The 25,774-nt window shown below is 51.0% G+C and overlaps 1 protein-coding gene and 1 long non-coding RNA gene across 4 annotated transcripts in view; one reads left to right on the top strand and one right to left on the bottom strand.

The window, feature by feature from the left end:
• Positions 1 to 25,774, bottom strand: part of SPTBN4 (spectrin beta, non-erythrocytic 4) — a 79,402-nt gene that overhangs the window by 19,982 nt on the left and 33,646 nt on the right. For 2 of the 3 annotated variants that reach the window (XM_070399019.1, XM_070399018.1), the window contains exons 15-20: positions 24,255 to 24,392; positions 20,947 to 21,697; positions 19,133 to 19,335; positions 15,149 to 15,239; positions 11,696 to 11,842; positions 9,756 to 10,019 (exon numbers count right to left, since the gene is read on the bottom strand). In XM_070399019.1, coding sequence (XP_070255120.1) covers positions 9,756 to 10,019; positions 11,696 to 11,842; positions 15,149 to 15,239; positions 19,133 to 19,335; positions 20,947 to 21,697; positions 24,255 to 24,392 — 1,594 coding nt within the window. Of the gene's footprint in view, positions 1 to 9,755; positions 10,020 to 11,695; positions 11,843 to 13,782; positions 13,849 to 15,148; positions 15,240 to 19,132; positions 19,336 to 20,946; positions 21,698 to 24,254; positions 24,393 to 25,774 lie in introns of those variants that run through there. The other variant, XM_070399020.1, reaches the window with a different exon arrangement.
• LOC138997146 (uncharacterized) lies at positions 16,072 to 18,489 on the top strand. Its single transcript, XR_011468907.1, has 3 exons — positions 16,072 to 16,316; positions 17,658 to 17,748; positions 17,925 to 18,489. It is a non-coding gene; the product is annotated as an uncharacterized lncRNA (long non-coding RNA).

The following is a 25,774-nucleotide window of genomic DNA, read 5'->3' on the forward strand; positions in this document are numbered from 1 at the left end:
GATAGCACACTCAGCCACATGGACAGTGGTGTAAATGAATAGAGCCTTTTTGAAAGGCAATTTGGCAGGGCCTATCAAAATGCAAACTGTGTCAAAATGCTTTGATCCAGCACCTGCATATCTGATTCTAGGAATATATCTAAAGAAGTACTGGCACAAATGCACAAAGATGTCTGTCCAAAGGTGTTCATTGTAGCAGAGATGTCTGTCCAAGGATCTCATCATAGCAGAATTCATGATGGGAAAAATAGGAAACAACCTCAGTGACCATTAGGAGTGAAATGGTTAAACAAATCATAACAGTATTGAATGACAGTCAAGACTTACTGTCGAGAGGAAAAGCAATTTCAACATATGTATTAATATATATTTGTAGCGGACTGCACGTGCATAAAACTTCCCTGGAATAGCCCACGTGGTATGGCTCAGTGGTTGAACATTGACCTATGAACCAGGAGGTCATGGTTCCATTCTCAGTCAGGGCACATGCCTGGGCTGTGGGCTCAATTCCCCAGTAGGGGGCATGCACGAGGCAGCCAATCAATGATTCTCATCATTGATGTTTCTGTCTCTCCTTTTCCCTTCCTCTCTGAAATCAATAAAAATACTAAAGAAAAAACTTCCCTGCAATAAACAAGAATTAATAACAGATGGTACCTATTCTGGGGATGGGAATGTAGTGAATGGGAATGAAGATGAAGTAGAGACTTCTCACATAGGGTTTTTATATGTTTTTCCCCTTCATTCTTACCCAGGGATATGTTTATTGATGAGAGAGAGAGAGAGAGAGAGAGAGAGAGAGAGAGAGAGAGAGAGAGAGAGGAAGGGAGAGAGGGGGGGAAGGAAGAGATTTTAGAGAAACATCGATGTAAGAAACATTGATTGGTTGCCTCCTGTAAGTGCCCTGACTGGGGATGGAACCCAAAAACTAGGAATGTACCCTGAGTGGAATCGAACCCACAACCTTTTGGTGTATGGGACAACGCTCCAATCAACTGAGCACCTGACCAGGGCTATATGTGTTTTTGTTGTTGTTGTTAATATTCACCCGAGTATATTTTTTCCATTGATTTTTAGAGAGACAAACTTCTATGTGAGAGATACACATGGATTGGTTGCCTCCCACACATGCCCTGACCAGGGCTGGGATCAAGCCTGCAACCAAGGTATGGGACCTTGACTGGAATCGAACCTGGGACCCTTCAGTCTGCAGGCTGATGCTCTATGCACTGAGCCAAACCGGCTAAGGCAGTTTTTTGATGTCTCAAACATAAAATGTATTTATTTAAATTTGTAAATTAAACAAGAAAAAAACAAAATAAAAACATTAAAAATCCACATAGGTAAATTTGTAAATGCCAGAAAGAGGTCAAGAAGGGTGCACACCAAATAATAATTGAGGTTCTCTTTGGGGTGTGAGACTGGGAGGTATACTGAAGGGAGGCTTTGTTTCATTGAAGACTTATAGTTTAGAAAGATCTTTTACTCAAAGTATTATGCACATATGAGTTGTGTGATTCTAAACAGATGGGGGGAAGCTAGAAAAGAAAACAAAATAACAATGAATTAAGTGGTAACAGATTAGGGCAAAAGACTGTAAGCCAGAGCTTAAAACTTAAGAACCACGTCAAGGTTTTTGTTCTAAGGTTCTTTAGTGCAGAGCTGTTGGTTTTGCCTACTCAACACCCATCCCTTCCTTCCTTCCCAGCACCTCAAATCCCACTCTCAGGTCCTGAGCTTCTTGGGCAACTAATAAAACCTACAGGGCCAAGGGTGGCCACATGACCCAAGCCTGGCCAACCAGAACACTGAAATCACCCTGGCCATGGGATTGGGTTATGCGACCTATGCTGGGCCAATGAAAACCCTTCTGGCTTCCAGAAGAGCTGATGAAATCCAGTGGGTCCAAGAATGGTCATGTGACTCAGGCCTGCCAATGAGAATACTGAATCACCATGGCCACAGGGTTGGGTAAAAGATGGCATGTGACCTAAAACTGGCCAATGAAAACTCTTTCCACTTTTGTTGGAAAAGTGTGTGAGCTCAGAAGGGGTGCTCTCTTTCCCACGGGGTTCCTGAGCTGATAGAATGTAGACCTGCCATACTGCGGGCCATCTTGCCACTACGGGGAAACAGGCTCCCAACAATAAGGTCAACACAGAGGGAAGCAGGGTGCAGAAGTTGAAACAGAGATGCCTGAGGACATAATTTGAGTAACTGACCCAGCCATGCCAGAAGCTGCATACCTTCTGAATCTTTCAGTACGGGAGCCAACATATCCCTTCTTAGCCTAAGTCAATTTGCATTTAAGTCCTATGAACTGTACCACAAAGAGTCCCAGCTGATACAGTTCATATTCTGTAAGGGTCATAAAAATGAGTGAAAATCAAACTATAACAAGTCAAAGCCATCTAAGATGGAAATTTTTAAAAGGCTTAATCATAAGCTACAGAAATCAAAGAAAAATAAAATAGTAACCCCAAAAACCTTTTTTGCTAGGAAAATGAAAATGAGAATTCAGGAAACTCTTAATACAGCCTGAAATGTTAACGTTATAAGTTCCACTTCCCATTAAATGAAAACCCACCCACAACCTCCAGCAAGTGACCCTATGACCTACGATGGAATGATTCCAGACACTGACACTTTCCTACTTCTACGAACATGCCACGTATTTTGAACACCCATTTAATGTATATCCTTTCCTGCAAACATTGGCAAAGAATGCAGAAGCACACTGGTCATTATACACACAAAAAGATGGCCAGCCTCCTTCAATGTTCAGGGCAAAGCAAATTAAAATAACTACAGGACAGTTATCTGTCACTTCCCAGATTAGCAGAAATGAAAAATCTTGACAAAACCTAATGGTGGTGACTGCAGGGAAGATGGATGCTGCTAGCCACACTGCAGGTGTCCCCACTGCCTTTTCAGGAGGGTATTTAGCAATAGCCACCTTTAATGCATGTACCTTTTGGCCCAGGAGTGTCACTTTAAGGACCATTTTCTCCAGGAACACTTGCACATGGGCTCAAATACGTACAGACAGAGATGTCTGTTGCAGTACGATTAATGCTAGCAGATTGGGAACAGCCCAAAGATCTCTCAACAGAAGGCTGGTTGAAGACAGACTGCCCAACTGGCCCATGGAATACCATGCAACAGTTTAAAAGGATGGTATACCCATCGATTTTGTGACCAGAAAGGATACCGAGGGAATTCTGTCAAGTGAAAAGGCAAGCTTTAGCATGGTGTGTGTGCCATAAGTATGTGCGTGTGAATAGAATACTTCTGGGAGGATAGAGAAGAAACTGTTGAGAGCAGTTACACCCCTGGAGAGTGCGATTGTGTGTGTGGAGGGGAAGGAAGACTTTTTCCTTTTCACCCTTCTGCCTGAAGTTCTTACCGTGACAGCAGTAACAGGTAACACATCCTGATGCTCGCCCCATGCCAGGCCCTGCTCTAAGCACTAGACAAGGAACAGCTCATGTATTTCTCACAACAGGGTATGAGGTCAGGAAGGCAGGGAGGGGACGATGGTTTTGTTCACGGTTGGATCCCAGAGCCTGGCACTGTGCCTACACAGAGTAGGTCTCTGCAAATGTGTGTTGACTTTGTTTGACTAGTCACCCTGCTGTTGTGCTTCTCTTAGCTGGGTAGCATTAAAGATTAACATTAAAAAAATTAAACTAGCTTTAAACATTAAAACCAGAGGAGCCATGAAGTACTGATACACCCCACAACATGGATGGCTTTTGAAAACACTGTTAAGTGAAAGAAGACAGACACAAGGCACCACATGTTGTATGTCTCCACTTATGTGAAATGTGCAAAATGGACAGTGTCTGGAGGCAGAAAGTAGATCAGCAGAGGGAGCTGATGGGCACAGGGATTCTTTATGGGGTGATGAAAATATTCTGGAATTAGTGGTGAGAGTTGCTCAGCTTTGCAAATGCACTAAAAACTACTGAACTGCTCACTTTAAAAGTGTGCACTTTATGGTATGGAATCAGATATCAGCTTTATAAAAAAGAAAAAAATTTAAGACAGAAGAAGAAGAAGAGGAGGAGGAGGAGGAAGAGGAGGAGGAGGAGGAGGAGGAGGAAGAAGCTCAGAAGAAAAGCCATTTCCAAAAAAGCCTGAGGCGCCGGCTGGTAGTGACACAGTCAGTCCTGACCCCAGATCAACCTGATTCCTACTCAGATCTACCTTGCTGCCTTCCCATTTACCAGAGAGGGAAACTGAGGCTCACAGAGGAGCAGTCCCTGGTCCCGAGTAAAAACTGCCAGAGCCAAAATTTGATCCCAGGATTCTGTGACCACGAAATCCTAGTGGTTCTCCGTCTCTCTGCTTCTTTGTAAGTGGGGACCTTGAGGCTCACAAAAGTGAAGTCACGTGCCCTTGGCCACATGGTAGTGGAAGGGACTGTGGCGCTCCCGAACCTGGCCTGTTCCCCTAGGGCCGAGGCCAAGCATGTCAAACTTGAGGCCAGCAGGCCGCATGCCAAAGGAGGCATGCCGTCTGCCGGCCAGCTGCGAGTTTGACATGCTAACCCTCGGCCATGCTGAGCTAGATGAAGAAATGTGGCACAAAAATGAAAACCGGCTAGAGAAGGAGCCATACTTAGGGTGGAGGGTGGTAAAGAGCCCCCAGGGACTCAGCCCAGCAGCTGCAAAGCCTCCAGCGTATTTCCCTGGCTGGACCCTCAGATGGCAGGAGGTCAGTGTTTCCCCCCAAAGCAGGAGCCAGTGGCTGAGCCAGACCAGCTGGCCAGGCCCCTGAGGACTGGAAAGTGGGAGCTTGGGATGCCACCATCTGGCCCCTCAGCCAGAAGGACAGTTGGGCAGGAGGTGCTGAGAGAGGACTCTGGGTCACATGGCCTAGACCTGGGAGGTGGGGTCTGCTGCAGCGGCTGAGGTGGGCACATGGGGAGGACACAGTGATAAGAGAGATGGGGGCGGGGGGGGGGGGGGGGGGAGAGATCGAGATGGGAGAGACAGAAACAGAGAGAAGCAGCCACAGAAGAACTGAGAGAGCAAGACAGAGGGAGAGGGAGAGAGGGGATGAATGAGAGAAGGAGAGAGGGAGAGAGGAAGCTGGAGAGAGGGAGGGAGGGAGGGAGGGAGGGAGAGAGAGAGGGAGCTGGAGAGAGGGAGAGAGGGAGCTAGGGAGAGAGGGAGGGAGAGAGGGAGAGAGGGGGATGAATGAGAGAGGGAGAGAGGGAGAGAGGAAGCTGGAGAGAGGGAGGGAGGGAGGGAGAGAGAGAGGGAGCTGGAGGGAGGGAGAGAGGGAGCTAGGGAGAGAGGGAGGGAGAGAGGGAGAGAGGGAGGGAGGGAGAGAAGGAGAGAGGGAGGGAGAGAGGGAAGAGAGGGAAGAGAGGGAACCGAGCCCAGAGAAAGGCCGAGGGGGAGACGGATCATTCACACATCCACCCTCTCCAGCGGGAGCCAGTACCTCCCCAGCCCAGCCTGGCCCTGTAGCCTGAGCGGTGGAGCAGCCAGGATATGTGTCCAGCTGGGCCACCCTCTCCCTCCTGTATAAGCCCAGTATTTGTGCTCTCCAGAGGGCCCCAGGGGACAACGTTCTTTGGGAGGCCCCTCCCCTACCCAGCGGCAACTCCTGAGGCCCAGCTGGGCTCCATCTGGGGCCCTTGGCCCCTGAGTCACTCCTGCCTCGAGCTCAGGCTCCCTCTGCTGGGGGAAAAAGGCCAGGCGTCCTCTGCTGACGCCAGCGCCCAAGGCTCTGGGACCTGGAGCGCGCCTCCTACCACCTCCACTCCCCCACCCCCCTTTGTCTCCGGCTCGCCCTTAAACAATGGGGACCCCACTTCACGGTCTCCAGGGCTTGGTGGGGCTAACTGCACCCCATGGGTAGGGAAGAGCTGGCTAGGAGGCCCCAAATCCTTCCTCTGAAAACTGAATGGCCAAAAAGAGAGACAAGGATGCCCACGCTCACCAGTTCCCCCCCAAAATGCAAATGCAAACACCACAGTGAGATGCTTCCTGTCCTTGAGAATGGGAAAAATCTAAGAGGTCTGACACCAGGCATGGGTGAGCTGGAAGGAAGCAGGAGCTCCTGGTTAGCACCACTTGAGCAGGCAGTTTGGGAAGATTAAGTGAACTGAAGATGGTTCTAACTTTGGGCACTATATTAATGCTTCATATTATCACCCCCCAAATACATTTGCAAAAAGCTGTACAGACAGGGGAAATGCCCGCAGGGAATAAAACAGAAACAAATGAAACAACTCCTTCACATAATAATATAACCACTGTGAAGATGAAGAAATAACTAACCCCAATAACTTCTGAACACGGTATAGTGATATCTCCTCTGGTTGAAGACAATTAAAATGTAAAAGCCGGTAAACAAATATTGAATCCTAGATTTGTTGGGTCAGCAATCCTGAAACCACTGTCTGCATGGTGTCTCGTAATCTTCATAATGTCCACAGAAGGTCAGTACTGCTATCATGCCCATTTTACTGAAGAACACACTGAGGCACAGAGAAGTAATTCCCAGGGTAAGTCACAGAGCGAGGGCTCCTCACCAGGTGGCCGAGCTCCAGCATCCATGGCCTCGACCGTGATGCTGTGCTGCCTCCATAGTCCTGCTGTCAAGGAGTGGCTCAGCAGTGGGGTCCGCCCATGGCACAGAGGAGGCACTTGAGGCTCAGAGCAAGAGGCAAAGCCACTGGCCTAACATCACACAGCTGGTAAGTGTCCTAAACCCAGATCTGCCTGAGTCCTGAGCCTGTGCCCTTACCCACCACAGTAAGCGGCCTGGGAAGAGTTAGTCACCATGGTGAGGCCACTCATCCCCCCAGGAATAGTTGCTGCTGGGCTGGCTGTCTTCGTTTGCCACTCCCGACCCACCAGCAAGCTTCTCCACCCTGCTCTGTGCCCCAGGAGGCTGAGCTGTATGCACCCTACCCTCTGGCTTCCAGGTGTGGTGGGGCCCAGTGCAAAATGAAAATGCAAGGCCCCTAGTTCAAACACCATTCAGAACTTTAAGACAGCGACAGCAAGCATTTAACCAGGTGTGGGACCCTGTGGGAGTGCATGCACCCATGAAGGAGGCCGTGGTTGGGCTATGGGGCACAAGCAGGAGATGCATGGAGAGAGCAGAGAGAAGCTGGGATATCATTTTCCGGCTTCTCCCTGCAGCAGTGCCAAGGGCTGGCTGCCATTCCTGGCCAAGGGCCCCAGCTCCCGCTTGGCTCTTCCCTCCCTTTCCTCCCCTGGCCTCTTCAGGGGAGGTAAGGTCTCCAGCTTGAACCCCACCCTGCTCACCCTCTCTGTGGCCTCCCCATTCCCTGCCCACACATTTGTCAAGACCCCTGTCAGGACCCTCCTCAAATTGACCTCAGTGGAGCACGCCTCTGTTCCAGGTTGGGAACCTGACAGTCACAGACCCCCATTTCTTGGGAGTTCACCACATTCCAGGTGCCATTTCAGTGCACAACCTCCCTGCTCTGGGAGGCCCTGATGTAGTCTGCCTGGACGTGATGACAGAGGCTCAGAGCGGGATGGAACATGTGCCCTGGCTGGGATTTGAACCCAAGTCTGTCTGCCTCCCTCCCTCCCCACACTTTTCTCACTCGGCCCCTGGCTGCTGGTACTGCCAGCTCCCTCCACTGTCTGACCGTCTAGCCACCACTTGTCTCTGCCGATATTCTGGGCGATCCCTCAGAGCAGACTTGGGGCTGAGTCATCCCCATGTGTCCACTGCCTGTCCAGCCCATGGAGTCCAGCTCAGGCAATGATCAATTTTTCAGGGGCCAGTGAGAGGGTCACCTTCCCTGCTGTGGTCTGGGAGTATCAAGGGAAGAGGGTGGACGAGAACTAAGCACGGCCCTGAATGGCCATGGACAGCCCTTCCCTGATAGGGCTGCTGGGGAGGAAGGGGTATCCGTGCCTGGCATGGAAGTACATCAGAGGTTCTCACAGTGTGCTCTGGGGACTCCTGAGGACCCCGAGATCCTTTTAAGAGGTCTGCAAGGTAACAACTCTTTTAATTAAAATACTAAGGTGTAATTTGCCTTCATCATTCTCTCCCAAGTGTAGAACCAGGTTTTGCAGGCCCGTGCGGCCCGGGCCCCTAGAGCAGAATGAATGCAGCACAGGTGACAATCCAGTGCTTCTATTAAGCAGGACACAAAAGAGAGTTGCAGCACTGAAAGCAATGCCAGTCTTCTGACTACATTTTCTTTTGTTTTGAAAATATAGTTATTCTCTTTTTAAAAAAAATATTTTTTATTGATTTCAGAGGAGAGGGAGAGATAGAAACATCAATGATGAGAGAAAATTATTGATTGGCTGCCTCCTGCATGCCCCCTACTGGGGATTGAGCCCGCAACCCAGCTATCTGCCCTTAACCAGAATCGAACCTGGGACCCTTCAGTCTGCAGGCTGATGCTCTATCCACTGAGCCAAACCAACTAGGGCTAGTTATTCTTCTTAAAAGAAGACTTTTGGGTTAATGCTTTTGGGTTTATCATTGCTATTTTTAAATAAATCAATAATTTAAGTATATCTGTTTTAATTTTTAATGTAGTAAATATCAAATAGGTATAATCCATACAAACAAAAGCTCTTTGGGGATCTCAATGACTTATGGGAAGTAGCGGTGTCCTGGAGACCAAGGTATTTGAGACCCACTGGTGCATATAAATCAATGACACCACTAGCACCGTATTCAGATGTTGTCTCTTTGCTCCTTTGCCTGTCTCCCCCACCAGATTGTGAGCCCCATGAGGGCAGTGATTTTTGTCAGTTTTGCCTGCTGCTGTATTCCAGCACCTAGAAAAGCATCTGGATACAGTAGGTCCTCAATATGTTGATTTGCTGCATAGATAAATAATTACATACTAATTGGCATCATTACACTTTTATTTTGAGTCAACTTTTTCTGCCAGACCCTATGCCAAGCACTTCATAAGCATAACCATGCAGAAGGTGGATCCTAAGGAGTGTGAAGGCTATAGGGACCTGGGTTTAATCCAGCCTCTGCCACTTGCTACCCTGGGCCAGTAAGTTCACTTCCCAGAGCCTCCGTTTCTCTTCAGTCATGGCCAGGCATAGTTCCTGGCATGCAAAGGCAGGAGCTGGCACACCTTGGAGGTGAGATGCAACACCTACAGTTGCACCTCCTGCCACTTACGTCACGTGGTCAGATACTGAGCGTCCACCAGCTGTGCCTGTTCTCTAAGAGCCCCCATTTGGCAGGGAAGACCCTGGCCAGCTGTGTCCTTGGGCCTGGTGCTCTACCGTCTGTGCTTGTTTCCCCATTGGTAAAATGGGGGATATGCTAATACCAATCTCTTAGGGTTGGTGGGAGGTGTCAGCGAGAGCTCTGAGCTCAGCTGGGAGACTGGGAGAGGAAGCACTACACAGATGTCATTATTACTCTGTGCACAGCCGGTCCCCTCCCTCTGGGCCTTGGTTTCTCGATCCAGGAAGCGGGTGTCAGGGTCTTGTGAAACCCTCAGTGTACCAGTTATTCACCCACTGCTTCTTGGCTCTGAATCCTTTCTCTCCCCTTTGTACTCCGTGCCCTAGGGGTTCTAGCTGCTTCCAACACTTACTACCAGCTGGATTGCCCCAGTATTCCCTTTCTGTTTCCAGTTCTTCTATCATATTTGAAAGAAGTCCCTGTCTTAAATCCCCTCTGTTTGAAATACCTTGAGCAAAGTCTAACCCGGCTCAGGCCCCACTGTGGCACAGAAAGCCCCCACCGGGTCAGCCAGGCCATACCTGCAGCTTCTTCAGCTGGCTGTTGACGGTGGCCAGGTCCCCCCCAGGGTCCACGTCTTGCAGCTGGCTTTCCATGTGAAGGAGCTTCTTGTCCAGCTCAGCAAAGCTCTGCACCAGCTGGTCAGCTTTGCTGGCCTCGAAGAGCTGCCGAGCCTTGGCCTGGGTGGTGCTCTCCAGCTCGGCCCAGCACTGCCGGATCTCGCCCAGCTTCTTCCGCACGGAGGCTGCCAGCTCTGGCTTCTCCTGCATCAGCTGCTGGCCCTCCTGCCCCAGACAGTAGGAGTCAGGAAGTGAGGGGGAGGGGTGGATGGTGGGAAGGGACAGGAAAATATGGGGGCAACAGGACGGGATGCAGGGAGAGATGTGGAGAGAGCGGGAAGGAGTTGGAGACACACAGACACAGACATGAGGGGTGGATGTAGAGATAGGTGAAGGGATTAAAGAAGCCAAGTTGTGGGAAGAGAGACAAGGAGAAAGACAGACAGGCAGATAGACAGAAGTGTGGGGAGGGAGACAGAGAGGCAGAGACATGGGAGCAGACAGACAGTCATAAAGTGATAGCCACACAGACATTCCCATTAAGTTCAGAAACATGGGTAGAGGGCCATAAAAAAGACGAGAGAGAGAGAGAGAGAGAGAGAGAGAGAGAGAGAGAGAACTTCCATTAAACTCAAAGTCAAGAAGAGTGGCTTTGCCATGTGCCACCATTTAGGGGGCACCTATGGACACTTAAGAGTTTAAGGCCCACGTGGGTGTCTCCGTTTGAGTCAGAAGAGTGGGGATATCCAGGGCTGCAGGTCTAGGGGTTCAGCCAGAGTAGGGGGCAGTTTTGGGGGTTGAGCCTTAGAGCAAAAATCTGCCTGGGTCCCACCAAGACTGAAGTCAAACTCCAATATATGTTGTCCTAGAGCCGTGGTTGGCAAACTGCGGCTCGCAAGCCACATTCGGCTCTTTGGCACCTTGAGTGTGGCTCTTCCTAAACCTTAGGAGTACCCTAATTAAGTTAATAACAATGTACCTACCTAGATAGTTTAAGTTTAAAAAATTTGGCTCTCAAAAGAAATTTCAATCGTTGTACTGTTGATATTTGGCTCTGTTGACTAATGAGTTTGCAGACCACTGGCCTAGAGCATATTAAAAATAACAATACCAGAGCAATTACAGCTCCTGGGTGCCTGGCTTTGTGTTAAGCACTTTATGTGCACAAGAGCCCAGAGAAGTAGCGATATTCATTATTTTTTAAATTTTAAAGCAGAGCCAACTGAGGCTCAAAGAGATTGACACAATTCCCCAGCACACAGCTGGTAACAGGCACACACAGACACAGTTAGAACCCAGGGTTGTAGGAATGCAAAGTCCACTTCAACCCTAGCTCCCTAGGGCTGCTCCAGCCTGTCTACTTGATGCTCTATCCTAGATGCTCCAAAAGGTGTGGAAGGAAGCCTGCTGGGGGAGGCTGCAGGAAAGGGGAAACACAGGGGTGGGCAAAAGTAGGCTTATAGCTGTGAGTACATGGTTTTTCTTCTTGTATTATTATTTCTTTATTCATTATTTTATTATTTATTTATATTATTTGTCTTGTTATTGTTATTATTTTGTATCAATTATGATTTATCTTCTAGGTAAATAAAGCTATCGTAGCAACCATAACCTGCATGTCTTTTTCCCTAGGAACAAATGTAAACCTACTTTTGCCCTCCCCAATATTTAAACGCTAGGAGGGTATGGGCGCCATTCAGAAGAGAAGCTGCCATTTTACAAATGGGCAATTGAGGTTCAAAGCGGTTACATGAATTGCTCAAGGCCACATAGCTAGAAGCAAACATGGCAATGAGCTGAACCAGTTCACAGGTGTGACAGCAGCAGGCTGGTGGTGAGAAGTGGGTTCCCTGGAGGCCGTTGGCGCCTGGCACAGGAAGAGGGACCTTCTGCATCCTCACCCTCTCGATCTTCTCCAGCCACTCCTTATTCTGAGCCAGCTCGGCCATGAATGCCTGGTGCCGGAGCCATCTCTTATGCAGCTTGTGACCATCTTCCCGTGTGCCATCGCGAGCCATCAGCATCTTCTCAAGGATCCAGCCATCCAGCTGTGGACAGGAGGAGGGGCTCAGTTGGTTCTCCCAACCTGGCATAATTCTCATCCCCTCCAGAAGTCCCAAGTTGAGGGCCAGGACTGCTAGGTTTGGGGCAGGGGAGGAAGGGATGGAAAGTTTTTGCAAGTGAGGCTTCTATATGTATGTGTGTGGCGGGGGTGGGAGGGAGGGGGGATGAAAGGGTCGCCAGAATGCCCCATTCCTATCCCCCTTGTCCTCAGGGCAGCCCTTCCCATAAGTCCTAAGCCCCAAGGCAGGGCTCCTGAGCCAGTCAGCCTTGTCCCACTCATGCCCAAGTCCTCCCATCTAATTTAGCTCATTTTCAATTCAGCCCCCATAGCCCCCCCCCCAACAGCAACATTTAGACCCTTTGATTCAGTCTCAGCCACCTCCAATAAGGACCAATTCAAGATCCCAACCCACTCCTCAGGGTATCAAATGAAGCCTCCATACCTCGCTCCAGCCCCCCCCTGCGCCCCAATATGACCAGCTGAATCCCTAAACAATCTCCCAACTGGTGCCAAGTCCAGTTCCCTCCAAACTAGCCCTCCAATCCGGGGTAGACCCATCCCCCACAGCTCATATCCAGCCTCCTTAATGAGCCCACAGGACTCCTTAAATCCGGCCATGAGGATCCAATCCGAGACCACAGTTCTCCCAAATCATGACCAGTCCTAGCCCCCTACCAAAGTCAACCCCCAATGCAAGCCACAGGGTTGCCTACTAGCTCCCCAAATGAATCTACCCTAAAAGCTAGGCTCAGACTCCCCAACATGGACTAGATAGAACCTCCCCAGACAGCTCCCTCCCTAACTAACGGCAGTTCTAGTCTCCCCACTCACCAACAAAACCAGTCATTCAAAATGCAAGCACTGAGCGGGCCCCTCTCACTACCCGAGCAGGACCAATCACAGGGGTGCTTTCTGAGCCCCCAAATAAGACTTGTGCCCTAAGCCCCAACCTCCCCACTGATGACCAAACCTGGCACCTGAGAATGTTTGCTCCTCCTTTTTCTCCACCTCCCCCCAGTCACAAGATCCTCCTCCTCCTCCCTCCTGCCAAAAAAAAAAAAAAAAACCACCAAAAAAACATGGACTCTAGCTCAGCGGTCCCAGGAGGCAAATGCAGTCATAGCCAAGGACAAATCCCCAACTGGCCAAACCCCACTCCTCGTCCCCAGAGCATATGCTCCCCAGGGGTCCTGGACAGCCTCAGACACACACATACACTAGAGCCAAGGCAAAGGCGGAAACCCTGACTCAATTCATCGGTTCCCACACAAGGTAAGAGTTTGCCAATGGAGGCACAGATCACAGTGAGGACAGCCTCTGAAGGATATGGTACTCTGTCATCAAGGTAAAGCAACCAAAAGTGATTGACCCCATCACCAAGGGCAAAGACAGTCCCCAACAACCTGGGGAAAGCCCCCCAAACCAGAGCCTCTCAAAGCCAGAGCAAGTCCAAGACCATCATCGTCCAAGGCAGACCTCCGCAAATGTGATGTGCCCCATCATCTAAGGCTAATACAGATCCCGAAAGATCCTAGGGGAAAAAACCCCAAAAGGGTGAGTCTCCCAACCTCAGGAAAAATCTCCGATTCCCCATTACCCAAAGGAGAGCACCTTAGAGAGGTTGAGACCTCCCTAACCCCCAGGACAAGTCCACACTACCCCAAGAGTATCCTTAAAAGTCCCCCCGTTTCTGCCTCAGTCCCTTGGGACCCGTTCTCTCAGTCCCGCCCGCAGCAGCACCGCGGACAGCTCCTGGCGTCCCTGTACCTCCGCAGGGTTAGGGTCCTGGCGTCCCGCCAACCCGCCCCCGCGCCCCTCCCTCCCGCGGCTCGGAGGGCGAGCACGCGCCCAAGCCCCCTCCCCCGCCCGCCTCGACGGGGGCGCGCACCAGCCCCCGCGCCCCGCGCCCGGCGCCCCCGAGACCTGAAGCGGCGTCGGCGTTGGCTGGGTCCCTGCGGCGGGCGGGCGGGCGGGCTCTCGCCCCTTCACTGCAACGGCGGCGGCAGCGGTGGCAACAGAGGCTCTGGCGGGCGCGCGCCCCCGCCTCCGCCCGCGCACCGCGGCAGCGCGCCCGTCCGCGCGCGCCCCCTGCCTGCCTCCATGCCAGCCTCCTTGCAGGGCCCCAGTTGGGGGTGGAGGAACATGGGGGTGGGGGTTCTGTGCCCTCTCAGGTGATTGCTACTTGGTCCAGAACCATCTCACCATGAGAAGGGGAAGGAACTGCTGGGCCAAATGAAATGTCGGGACTACGTGAGGTGGGGAGTATGGGGTGGGGTGGGATGGGCTCCTGAGCCATTTCTAATGGGAAGGGGCTCAGACTCCGGGATACCTCGGTCACAGGGGTAGAGGAGGGGGAGGGGTGTGGAACATCTATAAAACTCCAGTCCAGAATAATATCCAGTGGGAAGGACAGGGACCGGGAGTTCCTGAATCCATTTCCAGTGGGCTTCCTGAGGCCCAGACTCATCTCTAATAAGCTTCAGTTATGTGGGAGTGGGGGTTTCAAACGTGAGAGACAGTTTAATCATCTTCAATGGGGGGATCAGGCCTAGCTCCTGAACCGCCCTTGGTTGGGGAAACTTAGGTACTGGATCATCATGTGGGGGGAGGGCAATGATTCTGGGTCAGGTAGATGGATGAGGCCGGAGCCATCTCTATATGGGGCCATCTCTGGCCATCTCTAATGTGGTCAGAATCCAAAACGTTTCTATGGGATGCAGGGGACGGAGGGGGAAGCAGTGTGACTCCTGAACCTTCTCTAATGAATGGAGAAGGGATCTGATTTGGGGCGATCCTTATGGGTGTATAGATCATCTCTAAGGGGACAGAGATTGATTCTTGGACGCTTTTAAAGGGGCAAAGGCTTGTTCCTGGACCATCTGTGCCCGAAGTTGCGCTCCGGGCTGCTGGTCCACTCACGCTCCCCCCACCCCCTCCAGTCTCTCGCTCCTCTCTCCTGCAGGCAGCAGCGCGCTTCTTGCAAATCACCAGAGGAAAGGAAAGGTGAGATCGGCGCACAATCCCGCGGGACCGGAATGCGCGGACGCGCGCACCGTTGCCAGGGGCTCTCGGGATCCCTCCCTCCTTCCCCAAAGCCCGCGTTGGCGGGGGAGGAACCTACGGAGCATGCGCACGGAAGCCGGGCTCCGCGTGCCTCCCTTGGCTTGGCGTGAACGTCGCCTGGCGACCCACTTAGACGGGGCATCCCCACCCCCACCGCCCCTCTGCCCCCGAGCACTTTCCTCCCTAGGAAAGAAGTCACTGTGCCCAGCACCGATGGAATTCCTACCTCGTGGCAGTCTCGGAGGAAGTGCTGCAGCTCAAGTTGGTCGTGTAGCTTCTGCATCCACTGGTGGGCCCGAAGTTGGTTTTCTTGGCTCCTAAGGATGGGGAGATCGGGACTGGGGAAAACCTGAGTGGGAGCACAGGCAGTAGGGCTGTGAGGGAGGGCATGGGGCTTGGCAGGGAGGAGGAGGAGGAGGAGGAGGAGGAGGAGGAGGAGGAGGAGGAGGAGGAGAAGACAGCAAGGTGGGAATAGGGGAAGAGGCAAAGAAACATCAGTGGGGTAGAGACAGGGACAGAGGTGGAGAGGTGCAGAGAGAGAAAGACAGACACACAGACATCTAGGAAGAAACAGATACAGACAGTGAAAACAGAAAACTTAGTGAGAGACACCTAGAGAGAGATTAAGAGGGAGAGATAGACTCAGAGAGAGAAAGAGAGAGATTGTAAAGGCCTAGAGAGAGGTAAACAGAGACACGCATAGACACAAGACCAGAGACAAAGAAATAAGCAAAGACCTCCAGGGGGGTGGTTGACAGAGACCTACAGACAAAAAGAAAGAGACCGAGGTAGAGAGAAAATAGGAAAAGGAAAGGAAAGAAATGAAGCAGTATTATTGCCAGAGACAGAAAGAGAGGCAGCAGTAGAGGAGAGAGAGAGAGAGAGAGGTGCAACAGAGTGAAGAGAGCAGGGCCTGGGGAAAAGAGGGGCTGGAGCTACCGGAGGGTGGACCGGTGTGCCAGCAAGGAGGGGAAGACCCTTGGCCTGAGTGAACTGACCAGACTGGACCCAGGCCCCAGGCCCACAGTGTAGGGCAAAGTGCCCAAGAAGCCTGGTGGAGGGGCTGGGAGCATCTAATTTCACTGCGCCTTGAACAAGCCACTCCCACCCCGTGGCCTGCCGCTGGCTGCCCTCTCTGCCCGAAATGCTCTTCTCCCAGACATTTACTCAAATGTCACCTTCTCAGTGAGGCCTTTCTGACCACTCCCCAACACTTTCTGTCTGTCTTTCCTTCTTTACGGTTCTTCCTTGCATTTAACACTAGCACAATGTATATGCTATTTGTTTATCTGGTCTTTCTCCCCCAGGAGGATGTCATTCCATGAGGGCAGGAATTTTGGTCTGTTTTGTTCACAGCTGTATCCCCAATGCCTAGGAAAAGAGTCTGGCACATGGTAGGTACTCAATACATATTTGTTGAATGAATGAATGAATGAATGAGAGACAGAGAAAGAGATGACAAACAAAGGAAAAGTGTGTGTGTGTGTGTGTGTGAGAGAGAGAGAGAGAGAGAGAGAGAGAGCAGTGAAGGCAGAAAAACAAGGAGAGGGAGAGGGAGAGGGAGAGGGAGAGGGAGAGAGAGAGAGAGAGAGAGAGAGAGAAGGAAAGAGACACAGAGATGCACAGGTAGATCGAGGCTGGAGGCCAGGAGATAGAGCAGGTGAGAAAAAGTTGCAGAGAGCCAGGGCACAGTTGGAAGAAAGTATAGGAAGGGCCAGAGACAAACAAGCAAAGGACTGACTTTTTCATGCCCAGACTCAGCTCAAGAAGCCGATCAAATGCCTCTGAAAATGAACTGAAATCAATCCCTCCAGGCCATCACCAGTCAACATGTCAACCATCAGTCCTCAGGATGAGGAAAACCTCCAGGAGGGTGAAAAATGGCATGGTTCAAATCCCATCTGGGCCACTTCCTGGCTGTGACCTTGAGCAAGTTAATGACCCTCTCTAAGCTTCATGTGCAATATGCAGATAAGGACAGCACCTGGCACCCAGGCTGGGTCAGGGTCCAGGCTAGGCAAGGCCCACAGACAGACTAAGTGACTTGCCCAGAATCTCACAGGTTGAAGGCAGAGCTGGGACTAGGATCTGACATGTCTCAACCCAGGGCCCCAGCCCCCAGTTCTGCATGGTTGTGCCCCACTTTTGTGTGTGGACAGTAATACCTCCCTCCATGAGTGGATGTTTTATCACTTCTACCTGATGGGAAAGCCATCCCTAGACCAGTAAATAACTGGGAGCTGGGAGGAGGGGTGCAAGAATTGGGTCTGTCTCAATTCCTGCTGTGCTCCCAGCCTCACCCAGCACCAGCCTTGGGCAGATGCACCCTCTGGGCTCACACAGCCCCCCTGCAGTTCTCCCATCCTGGCCCTGATCACTCTGGGCCATCCTTGTCAGACAGTGGGGGAGCTCTGTGAGGGCAGGAATCGTGTCCTGTACTGGTCACTGCTCTGCCCCACACAGGGCCCAGAACACAGTACAGACTCTACCTGTTTAATTGGCTGAAGAATAAATGAATAAACAACAGAATGAAAGGAGCAACTAATGACTGAAAAGGAATGTAGAGTGAAGCAGAGAATGACCATCCTTCAGGTTCCTCCTCCTCAGTTCTGCAGGGCCCAGCATACAGCAGACACTCAAGAAATAAGAGACAGCCCATGCCCTAGCTGTTTGGCTCGGTGGAAAAAGCGTCAGCCTGCAGACTGAAGGGTTTTGGGTTTGATTCTGGGTTGCAGGCTCAATCCCTAGTAGGTGGCGTGCAGGAGGCAGCCGATCAATGATTCTCTCTTACCATTGCTGTTTCTATCTCTTCCCACACACCAAAAGGTAAGTACCTGGGCTGTGGGGTCTCCCCCCCCACACCTGGTCGGGTCATGTGTGGGAGGTAACCAGTTGATGTGTATCTGATCTCTCTCTCTCTCTCTCTCTCTCTCTCTCTCTCTCTCTCTTCCTCCCTCCCTCCCTCCCTCCCTTCCTCCCTCCCTCCCACTTTCTCTGAAAAGCATGAAAAAATATCCTCTGGTGAGGATTAACAAACAAAAAAAAGAAACAAGAGACGAAGGAAGGGTCAGGTCTGGAGTGGGGGACACTGGATCATGAGTTTTCGGCCTCAGGACCAGAATCCCCTTAAAAGTTTCCTTTAGAAAGCTCTAGCCTTGGAAAGGGAGGCTGGGGCCTTGGGGTGTGGATGGTGGTAAACAGGTGTGCTTTCCATCAAGAGATAGGAAGACATGCCCACTGGTGTGGCTCCGTGGTTTAGCATCAGTCGATCCATGAACTAGGAGGTCATGGTTTGATTTTAGGTCAGGGCACAAGCCCGGGTTTCAGGCTCGATCCCCAGTTGGGGGCGTGCAGGAGGCAGCCGATCAATGTTTCCCTCCCATCATTGATGTTTCTATCTTTCTTTCCTTTCTTCTCTGAAATCAATAAAAATATTTTTTTTAAAAAAAGAGATGAGAAGACACAAGGAGGGCCGATGAGCCCTCTGCCAGCCTGGATCAGGGCAGAGAGGGGAAAGCTGGGGTCACCAGGAGGGGCAGAAACAGTGAGAGTGACAAGGAAGTGGGTCTGGAGGAAACCCTATAAAGGACTCTACTTGAAAGCTGAGATCTTGTTTTGCTTTGTTCAGGGTCTAGAATAGTGCCTGGCACACAATAGATGCTCAATAAATGTCTTTGCTTGATTAGTACAAGGACAGTCAAGAGACAGGGCAGCGGTGACAGGTAGATAGTGACACACAAACACACACTCTGCATACCACTTCCTAGAGAACCAGCCGATGTTCATTCCCAATATTTGACAACCAGCATAGCAGGGGACACCGTCCCATCGGAAAAGCTGGGACAGGACCTGTGTGTGGCCATGAGCTAGGAATCCGGGGATGTCCCGGGTTCCCAGGGAGGGGCCAGAACAGCAGGGCAGAATTGGGGCATCCAGGAAGATATGGTAACATTTTCACAACCAACCCAGCTATCCCAGGCTGAGGGCAGGGCTCCGGAGAGAAACTTTTCATCATATATCCTCTTGTATCTTTGGGTTGACAATCACTAGTTAGTTACCTTTTCACAAAATGTCAATTTAAATAAAATCTAAAAGCAATATAGAATTAAATAGAAATCAGAGAGGGGCAGAAAATCAGAAACTGTGGTAGAAAGGAGCGGAACCTTGGCCTCCTCACCCCTCCCCTTGCCCCTGGGACTGAGGGACCTACTTCTCCAACAGCTGAGCCACAGCCTCCTGGGCCTGCTCCCCGTAGATGTTGCCCTGCCTCAGCAGGCCCTCCGCCGCCTGCACGGCCACATGCATCTTTTGCTGGTTCAGCTCCATTGTGGTGAGAAAATCCCGGTGTTGTTTCAATGCCTCCTCCACCGACTCCACTGTGCCCGGGAGCTCCAGACCCGACAGCGCCAGCTCCTGGGAAGGGTAGTGCACAGGTCAGATACTCCCCACCCCCCTCCCACCCCCATTCCAGGACCTGGGAGTGGTGGCCAGCCTGGGTTGCCACACCGCTCTCTTCCCTCTTGCTTCTGGCATCAAACACATCAGGTATGGTCCCACCCAACCCAGGGCCTTTGCTCATGCTGGTCCCTCTGTCTGGTAGTCTGTCCCTCCAGATAACCCCATGGCTGGCTCCTTCACTTTCTTCAGATCTCTGCCAGAAATATCACCCTTCCCCACCCCAGCCATATCCCTTCCCCCTGCTTTATCATTTATAGCATATACCTGACATAATATCATATATGCATTTACTCATTTATTGTCTCCTCCCCCACATATGTACACACACACTAGAATGCCAGCCATGTGCAGGCGGAATTTTGTATTTTGTTTCCTTATGTGTTCTCAGCCCCTCAGGAGTGCCTCCTACCGGGGAGGCACTTAGTAAATACTTGGTTAATACGGAACTGGTAAAGGGGGGGCGGGGCGGGGCGGGTCAGAAAGGGTCTCTCAAGGCCACCTCAGCTACAATGTTTAGTAACCCCATAAATCTAGGGCAGTGGTTCTCAACCTTCTGGCCCCTTACATACAGTTCCTCATGTTGTGACCCAACCATAAAATTATTTTCGTTGCTACTTCCTAACTGTAATGTTGCTACTGTTATGAATCGTAATGTAAATATCTGATATGCAGGATGGTCTTAGGCGACCCCTGTGAAAGGATCGTTCAACCGCCAAAGGGGTCGCGACCCACAGGTTGAGAACCACTGATCTAGGGGCTCCCGTCTGTCCCCCCAGATAATCCTCCCACTAAGTCAGCTTTCTCTAGGTGACCAGCACTGGTGGTCATTCTTTCTCAAATGATCCCCGGAAGTTGGCCCTACTCTTGGACAATCTGAAAACTGGTGTTCTATCTTGCCCAAATCCCAAACTTGGTTCCCAAGCCAGAATGATCTCGAAATAGGATCATTGTTCCCAGAGAACCAGCACACTTGATTCCTCAGGCTACAAACACAGTTACCGCCTCCGGAGAATCTGCAAGCTGCCAGCCCCAATAAGATCATCTGCTAATCTAAGCATCCACAACCTCATGATCCACAATCATTTACTGATCCAAACAATCTCTCTGCCTGAATTACCTCCTTCCATAGTTTTTACCCTCTGTCCTCTGTTAGGATAAAGATTATCCACCCCAAGATTTTTTTTTGAACCCCATTAACCATCACCAGTCATCCTCATACTCCATTTCCTTCCAGATAAGTCACAAACGCAGGAAGCCACTCCAATGAACGGCCAAGTGCATTACTCACTCAGGATGGCCCACAAACTGTTAGTCACCTCAGCTAAGACATCAACCCTTCCATCCTAATCCTCAAATTCTGTTACACGCATGCCCACACATGTTCACACCGGATGATCCACACATGCAACTATCTATACCAGATACTTTCCCCACTTCCACTCACCTCCACTAGACCACAAACCCAATGGTCCCCACAAACACACGCCTCCATTCACTTCCCTGTCGCGTCAGTTCCGCACAGTCTCGGACCCCGACCCGGACCCGCGTGAACCCCCAAGCTGGCACCTGGTTGCGCAGCACGGCCAGCGCCTGGCGTAGGTCTCGCAGGAAGAGCTGGTAGACGTGCGCCTGGACTAGCGCCTCCCTGCGCGCCTCCCACAAGCCGAGCAACTTGTGCCAGCCAAGTTCGAGGTGCGGCAGCCACTCGTCCAGCGCCAGGCCTGGGCCCAGCTCTGCGCCGTCGGCCGCCAGCAGCGCCTCGCTGGCCGCCACGATGTGTGCATAGTCCTCCTCGCGCTGGTCCACTTCCTCCTTGAGCGCCGCGTGGCGCGCCAGCAGCGCGTCCGCCTCTTCCAAGCTGCCGGGTAGGGGTCCCTCGTCACCGCCCGCCGCCTCCTGGGCGCGCACCAGCCAGTCCAGGAAAGCGTCCAGGTCGTGAAGGAAGCGCTGCAGGCGTCCAGCCGCCGCCACCGCCTCGCCGCAGGCCTGAGCCGCGCTGGCCAGCGCTCCCCACTCGGCGCCCAATTCTTCCGCACCCTGGTGCAGTCGCGCAGCCTGGGCGGGGAAGCGCGCGGCCAGCAGCGCTGCCTCCTCCAGGAGGGCCGCCTGGCGCCGTTCCAGCGCTTGCAGAGCGGCCTCCAGGCCGCTGAGGCGCCACTGTAGGGCACCACCGGCGCGGGGCGTGCTCTCCACCGCCCTCCGCTTCTCGCGCACCTGGGCACGCACCTCGGCCACTTCCAGCACGTGGTTCTCCACCAGTAGCACCGCGCTCGCCTGCTCTTTGCGCTGTTCCACCAGCTCCACGATGCGGTTCCACCTGCCCAAGGGAAGGAGGGTGGCTCGAGGGGGACAGGGCCGCCTCGTGGGTGTGGAGGGCCCACGGACCCAGGGTAGAGGCCAGCCACTGTGTGACCTTGGAAAGACTTTATATTACGGAGCCCAGTTTCTGCCTGTGTAAAAATGGAACCCTACCCGCACATTTGCTTAGAGCAGCGGTTCTCAAAATGAAATCTGAGCGAGGTCAGACTATCTTCATAACAACGCTAAGACGCTATCTGCCTTTGCACTCTCATTGTCTCCAGGGTGCACAGTGGAGTTTTCCAGAGGCTGCAGGACAAAGACCCAGCGCGGAAGCAGACCCGAGAACTCAGCTGCCTTCTTTTATGCCACATTAAAGAGATTTGCAAAAATGTCAAATAATGCCATTCTTCTCACTACACCTTTTGTTTTGAAAAATAGCTTTTTTCATGAAAAATTAACATAATAGGTTTAGTATTATTTTTAGATGACAATATTTTTAAATTACTCAATTTATTTACTGAGCCATACCAACCAGGCATTAATTTCTAATATAGTAAATATTGATAGCTATAACCCACTAAATTAAATTATTTGGGGTTAAGACTCCAAATAACTTAGTTTAGTGGGTTATAGCGTGTAAAGAGGGTTATAGAGTGTAAAAGTGTAAAGAGGTTCTGAGACGGAAGAGTCCACACACCATCAGTCATCTCAGCTAAGACATCAGCCCTGTGGGAAGTGCTAGCTGATGAAATTGGATAATATGTTGGGTTCAATGAAAAGTAATTGATCAGGTACCATGAACCAGGTGCTGAGGACAGAGTGATGCAAAAGGAAAACCTGTTTTTATTCCAAAATAAATTAATGGAAAAATTATGTACTGCTCTGTGTCCTTGAGCAAGTGATGACATTGTTCTGGCCTGAGTTCCCCTTCATAGACGGTGTGTGGTCCAGGTTACAAGCAAAGGATCCTAGCAGGGTGGCCTGGAGTCAGATCTGAGATGTGTACCCTTGGCTAGTAACCCTCTCTATGCCTCCGTTTCCCCATCAGTAAAATGGACACAATCATAGCATAGCACCTGCCTCACAGGGGTGTTGTGAGGGTCAAATGAGTTCTGATCTAGGAAATGCTTCAAACAGCACCTGTTTGCTGCTGTTACTGAGTGAGGGTGCTCTTTGGAACACATCAAGCTCTTCTCTGACTCTGCCAGATCACTGTCCTCTAATTCCTGCACGAATCCTGACAATTCTCTAAATAGCCTGTTCATGTATTAGTTTGTTCACTCTCTGCCCTCTCTAGAATGGACATGCCACAAAGGCAGAGATTAGGACCCAAGTTCAAGTTCTGCTCTGGCCAGATTTGCCATGGGACCTTCAGCAAATCACTTCCCTCTATGACCCTCATTTTCCTCATCTAGAAAATCAGGATGATAACGTCCATCTCATTGAGTGTTAATGAGACCACGTGGCGAAAGCACTTGGCATGCAATCTCGCTAAAGGCGGCAACATTCTTCTTATCCTTCTAGCCCTGATGCTTCCACATTGGCAAGGCTACAAGGCTACACAATCACTGGATATAGCTATCATATAGCACAGCAGTTAAGAGCACAGTCTTTGGAATCAGACAAATCCAACTTCAAATCTAAGCTCGACTCTCTAATTTGCTGTGTGACTGTGGGCCAATGTGTTCACCTTTGTGAGCTCCAGTTTCTTCCTTTCTAACATGGAGTAATCTATACCCTACAGGGTTGCTGGGAAGACTGAATAAATGCGATCAAGCCCTAGCAAGTTAGGCTCAGTAGACAGAGCCTGGGCCTGCAGGCTGAAGGGTCCCGGGTTTGATTCCGGTCAAGGGCACATACCTCGGTTTCAGGCTCGATCCCTAGCCCTGGTCAGAGCATATGCAGGAGGCAACCAATCGATGTGTCTCTCTTACATCGGTGTTTCTCTCTCTGTCTCTCCCCCTTCCTTCCACTCTCTCTAAAAATCAATGGGAAAATATCCTTGGGTGAGGATGAAATACTAGTAAATAAATAAATAAATACAAGCAAGAGCCCAGCGCTGGATTCAGACAGAACTGGGTTTGACTCCAGCTTACTAGACTGAGTAATCGTGTGAAGGATTTCACCTCTCTGGGTCTGCGTCTGAACCCTGCTCACACTGGGAGAATTGCTGGTAGTGTTCTAGGTAGAAAGGTATTAATTTGTTACTATTTTTAAAGAGCCCTGAATTTTGGAATCTTTACTATGGAAACTGGAATATTGAGAGTTAAACTGAAGTGTATAAAATGCTTAGAAAAATTTCCAGAAGATATTAAATATACAACAAATTATTTCTGAACAAATAAACTAATAGCCCACTGAAATGTACTATATCCTCATTTTATCACATCATCACTAGCCCTGGGAATTAACCTCTTTTTTTTTTTTTTTTTTCAAATTTGGGTAATTTACCAGGCCATTATCACCTCAGAGGTTTGAAATTGTCCATTCTTGATTTCCACGGTCGAGTGAATGAGGAAAGGAATGATGGAAAGAACTGTTTTGAGGTACCTGGAAAGACGTGCAGCCCCTACCTGCTGTTGAGATGGTCCTGGCAGGAGAGCACCTCATCTGAACTGGGGTGGCCTCCTTCCACCAGCTCCTGGACCGTGTGGTTCACATCCAGGACACGGCCCATCAGACTGTTCATCTCCTGGTCCAGACTCTCAAATCTGCAGAAAAAGGATGGACATTTTCAGAGAGGCCTAGACCCTGGGGACCTGCCCACTTTTTGGCTTTTATCAAACTGCCTTCTCCCAGATCTTCCAACTCTCCAACCTCACCTGAGTTCCCAGGTTCCTTTGTCAGCTCCTCTTCTTTCTACCTGCTACTTAAATGTCCGATCTTCAGGGCTCTGTCCTGGGCCCTCTGCGCTTTCCCTCACACCCTGCCTGGACCATCTCACCCTCTCCCCAGCTTCAGTCCTCATTCCCAAACTTATGACCCCCACATCTCAGTCTCCTGCCCCAACCTCTTTCCTTTTGAGCTGTCTCCAACCTCAAAGCCTGCTGTACACCTCTTTGGGGTCCTTACTCCCAGTTGTGACTCAAACTCACTTCAGTATCTCCCCCCAGATTGGTACTTCCTCTGGGTCCCCATTTCAGGAGCAGCCCCACTACCCACCAGGTCAGAGCCCTGGGCCCTGTTTTGGACAACTCCCCACTCCCAGCCTGTCCATCCTCATGGCCTGTCCACTTGGGTTCCTGCCCTGGTCTAGTCCTGTCCCCTCCTACCTGGGTCCCCACCCCAGCTGCCTCTTTGGGCCCCCAGCCACCACTGTCACCCCCTCAAACCCACCCTCCATATAGCAGCCAGGAAGATATTTTAAAGCTGGACAGGTTCTCCCTTGTTTAAAACAATACCCAAAGCGCCCTAGCCAGTTTGGCTCAGTGGATAGAGTGTCGGCCTGCGGACTGAAGGGTCCCAGGTTCTATTCTGGCCAAGGGCACATGCCCGGGTTGTGGGCTCTATCCCCAGTAGGGGGCGTGCAGGAGGCAGCCAATCGATGATTCTCTCTCATCATTGATGTTTCTCTCTCTCTCTCTCCCTCTTCCTTCCTCTCTGAAATCAATAAAGAAATATATGAAATAAAACAATACCCAAAGCTGTAGCACAGGTAACTGGGCACAGTAAGGACAGGGACCTGACCTGTGTTCCCAGCAGTGCCCAGCACAAGACCTAGAACAGAGCAGCAGTTCAGAAAGTACCTGCCGAGGGAATGAATGGATAAACAAGGTGCTCAGAGAAAGAGGTGCAGAGGGTTCATCCACTAATTTAGCTCACTCCTGAGTTAGCCAACAGGCGAAGCAGTAGCTACAGGGCGGTAAGTGCTGTGAAGAAACGTAAAGCAGGGCAAGAGAGTGTGGCCAGGGCGAGAGCTAATTTATCGGCGAGGGAGGTGACGTGTGCATGGTAGTGGGAGTCCCAGGGGAGGGCCCAGGCTGGGATGTCCCAGGAGAAGCTTGGGCTAATTTTGGGCCAGGTCACTATAAGCCTCTTAGCAGTAACAGCAACAGCTCCTGGAACGCTCCCTGTCCCCAGGCGTTTGCTAAGT

This window comes from Myotis yumanensis, unplaced genomic scaffold, assembly GCF_028538775.1.
Source record: "Myotis yumanensis isolate MYYU_CA2020_CCGP unplaced genomic scaffold, mMyoYum1.0.hap1 SCAF_18, whole genome shotgun sequence".
NCBI classification, from domain to species: domain Eukaryota; kingdom Metazoa; phylum Chordata; class Mammalia; order Chiroptera; family Vespertilionidae; genus Myotis; species Myotis yumanensis.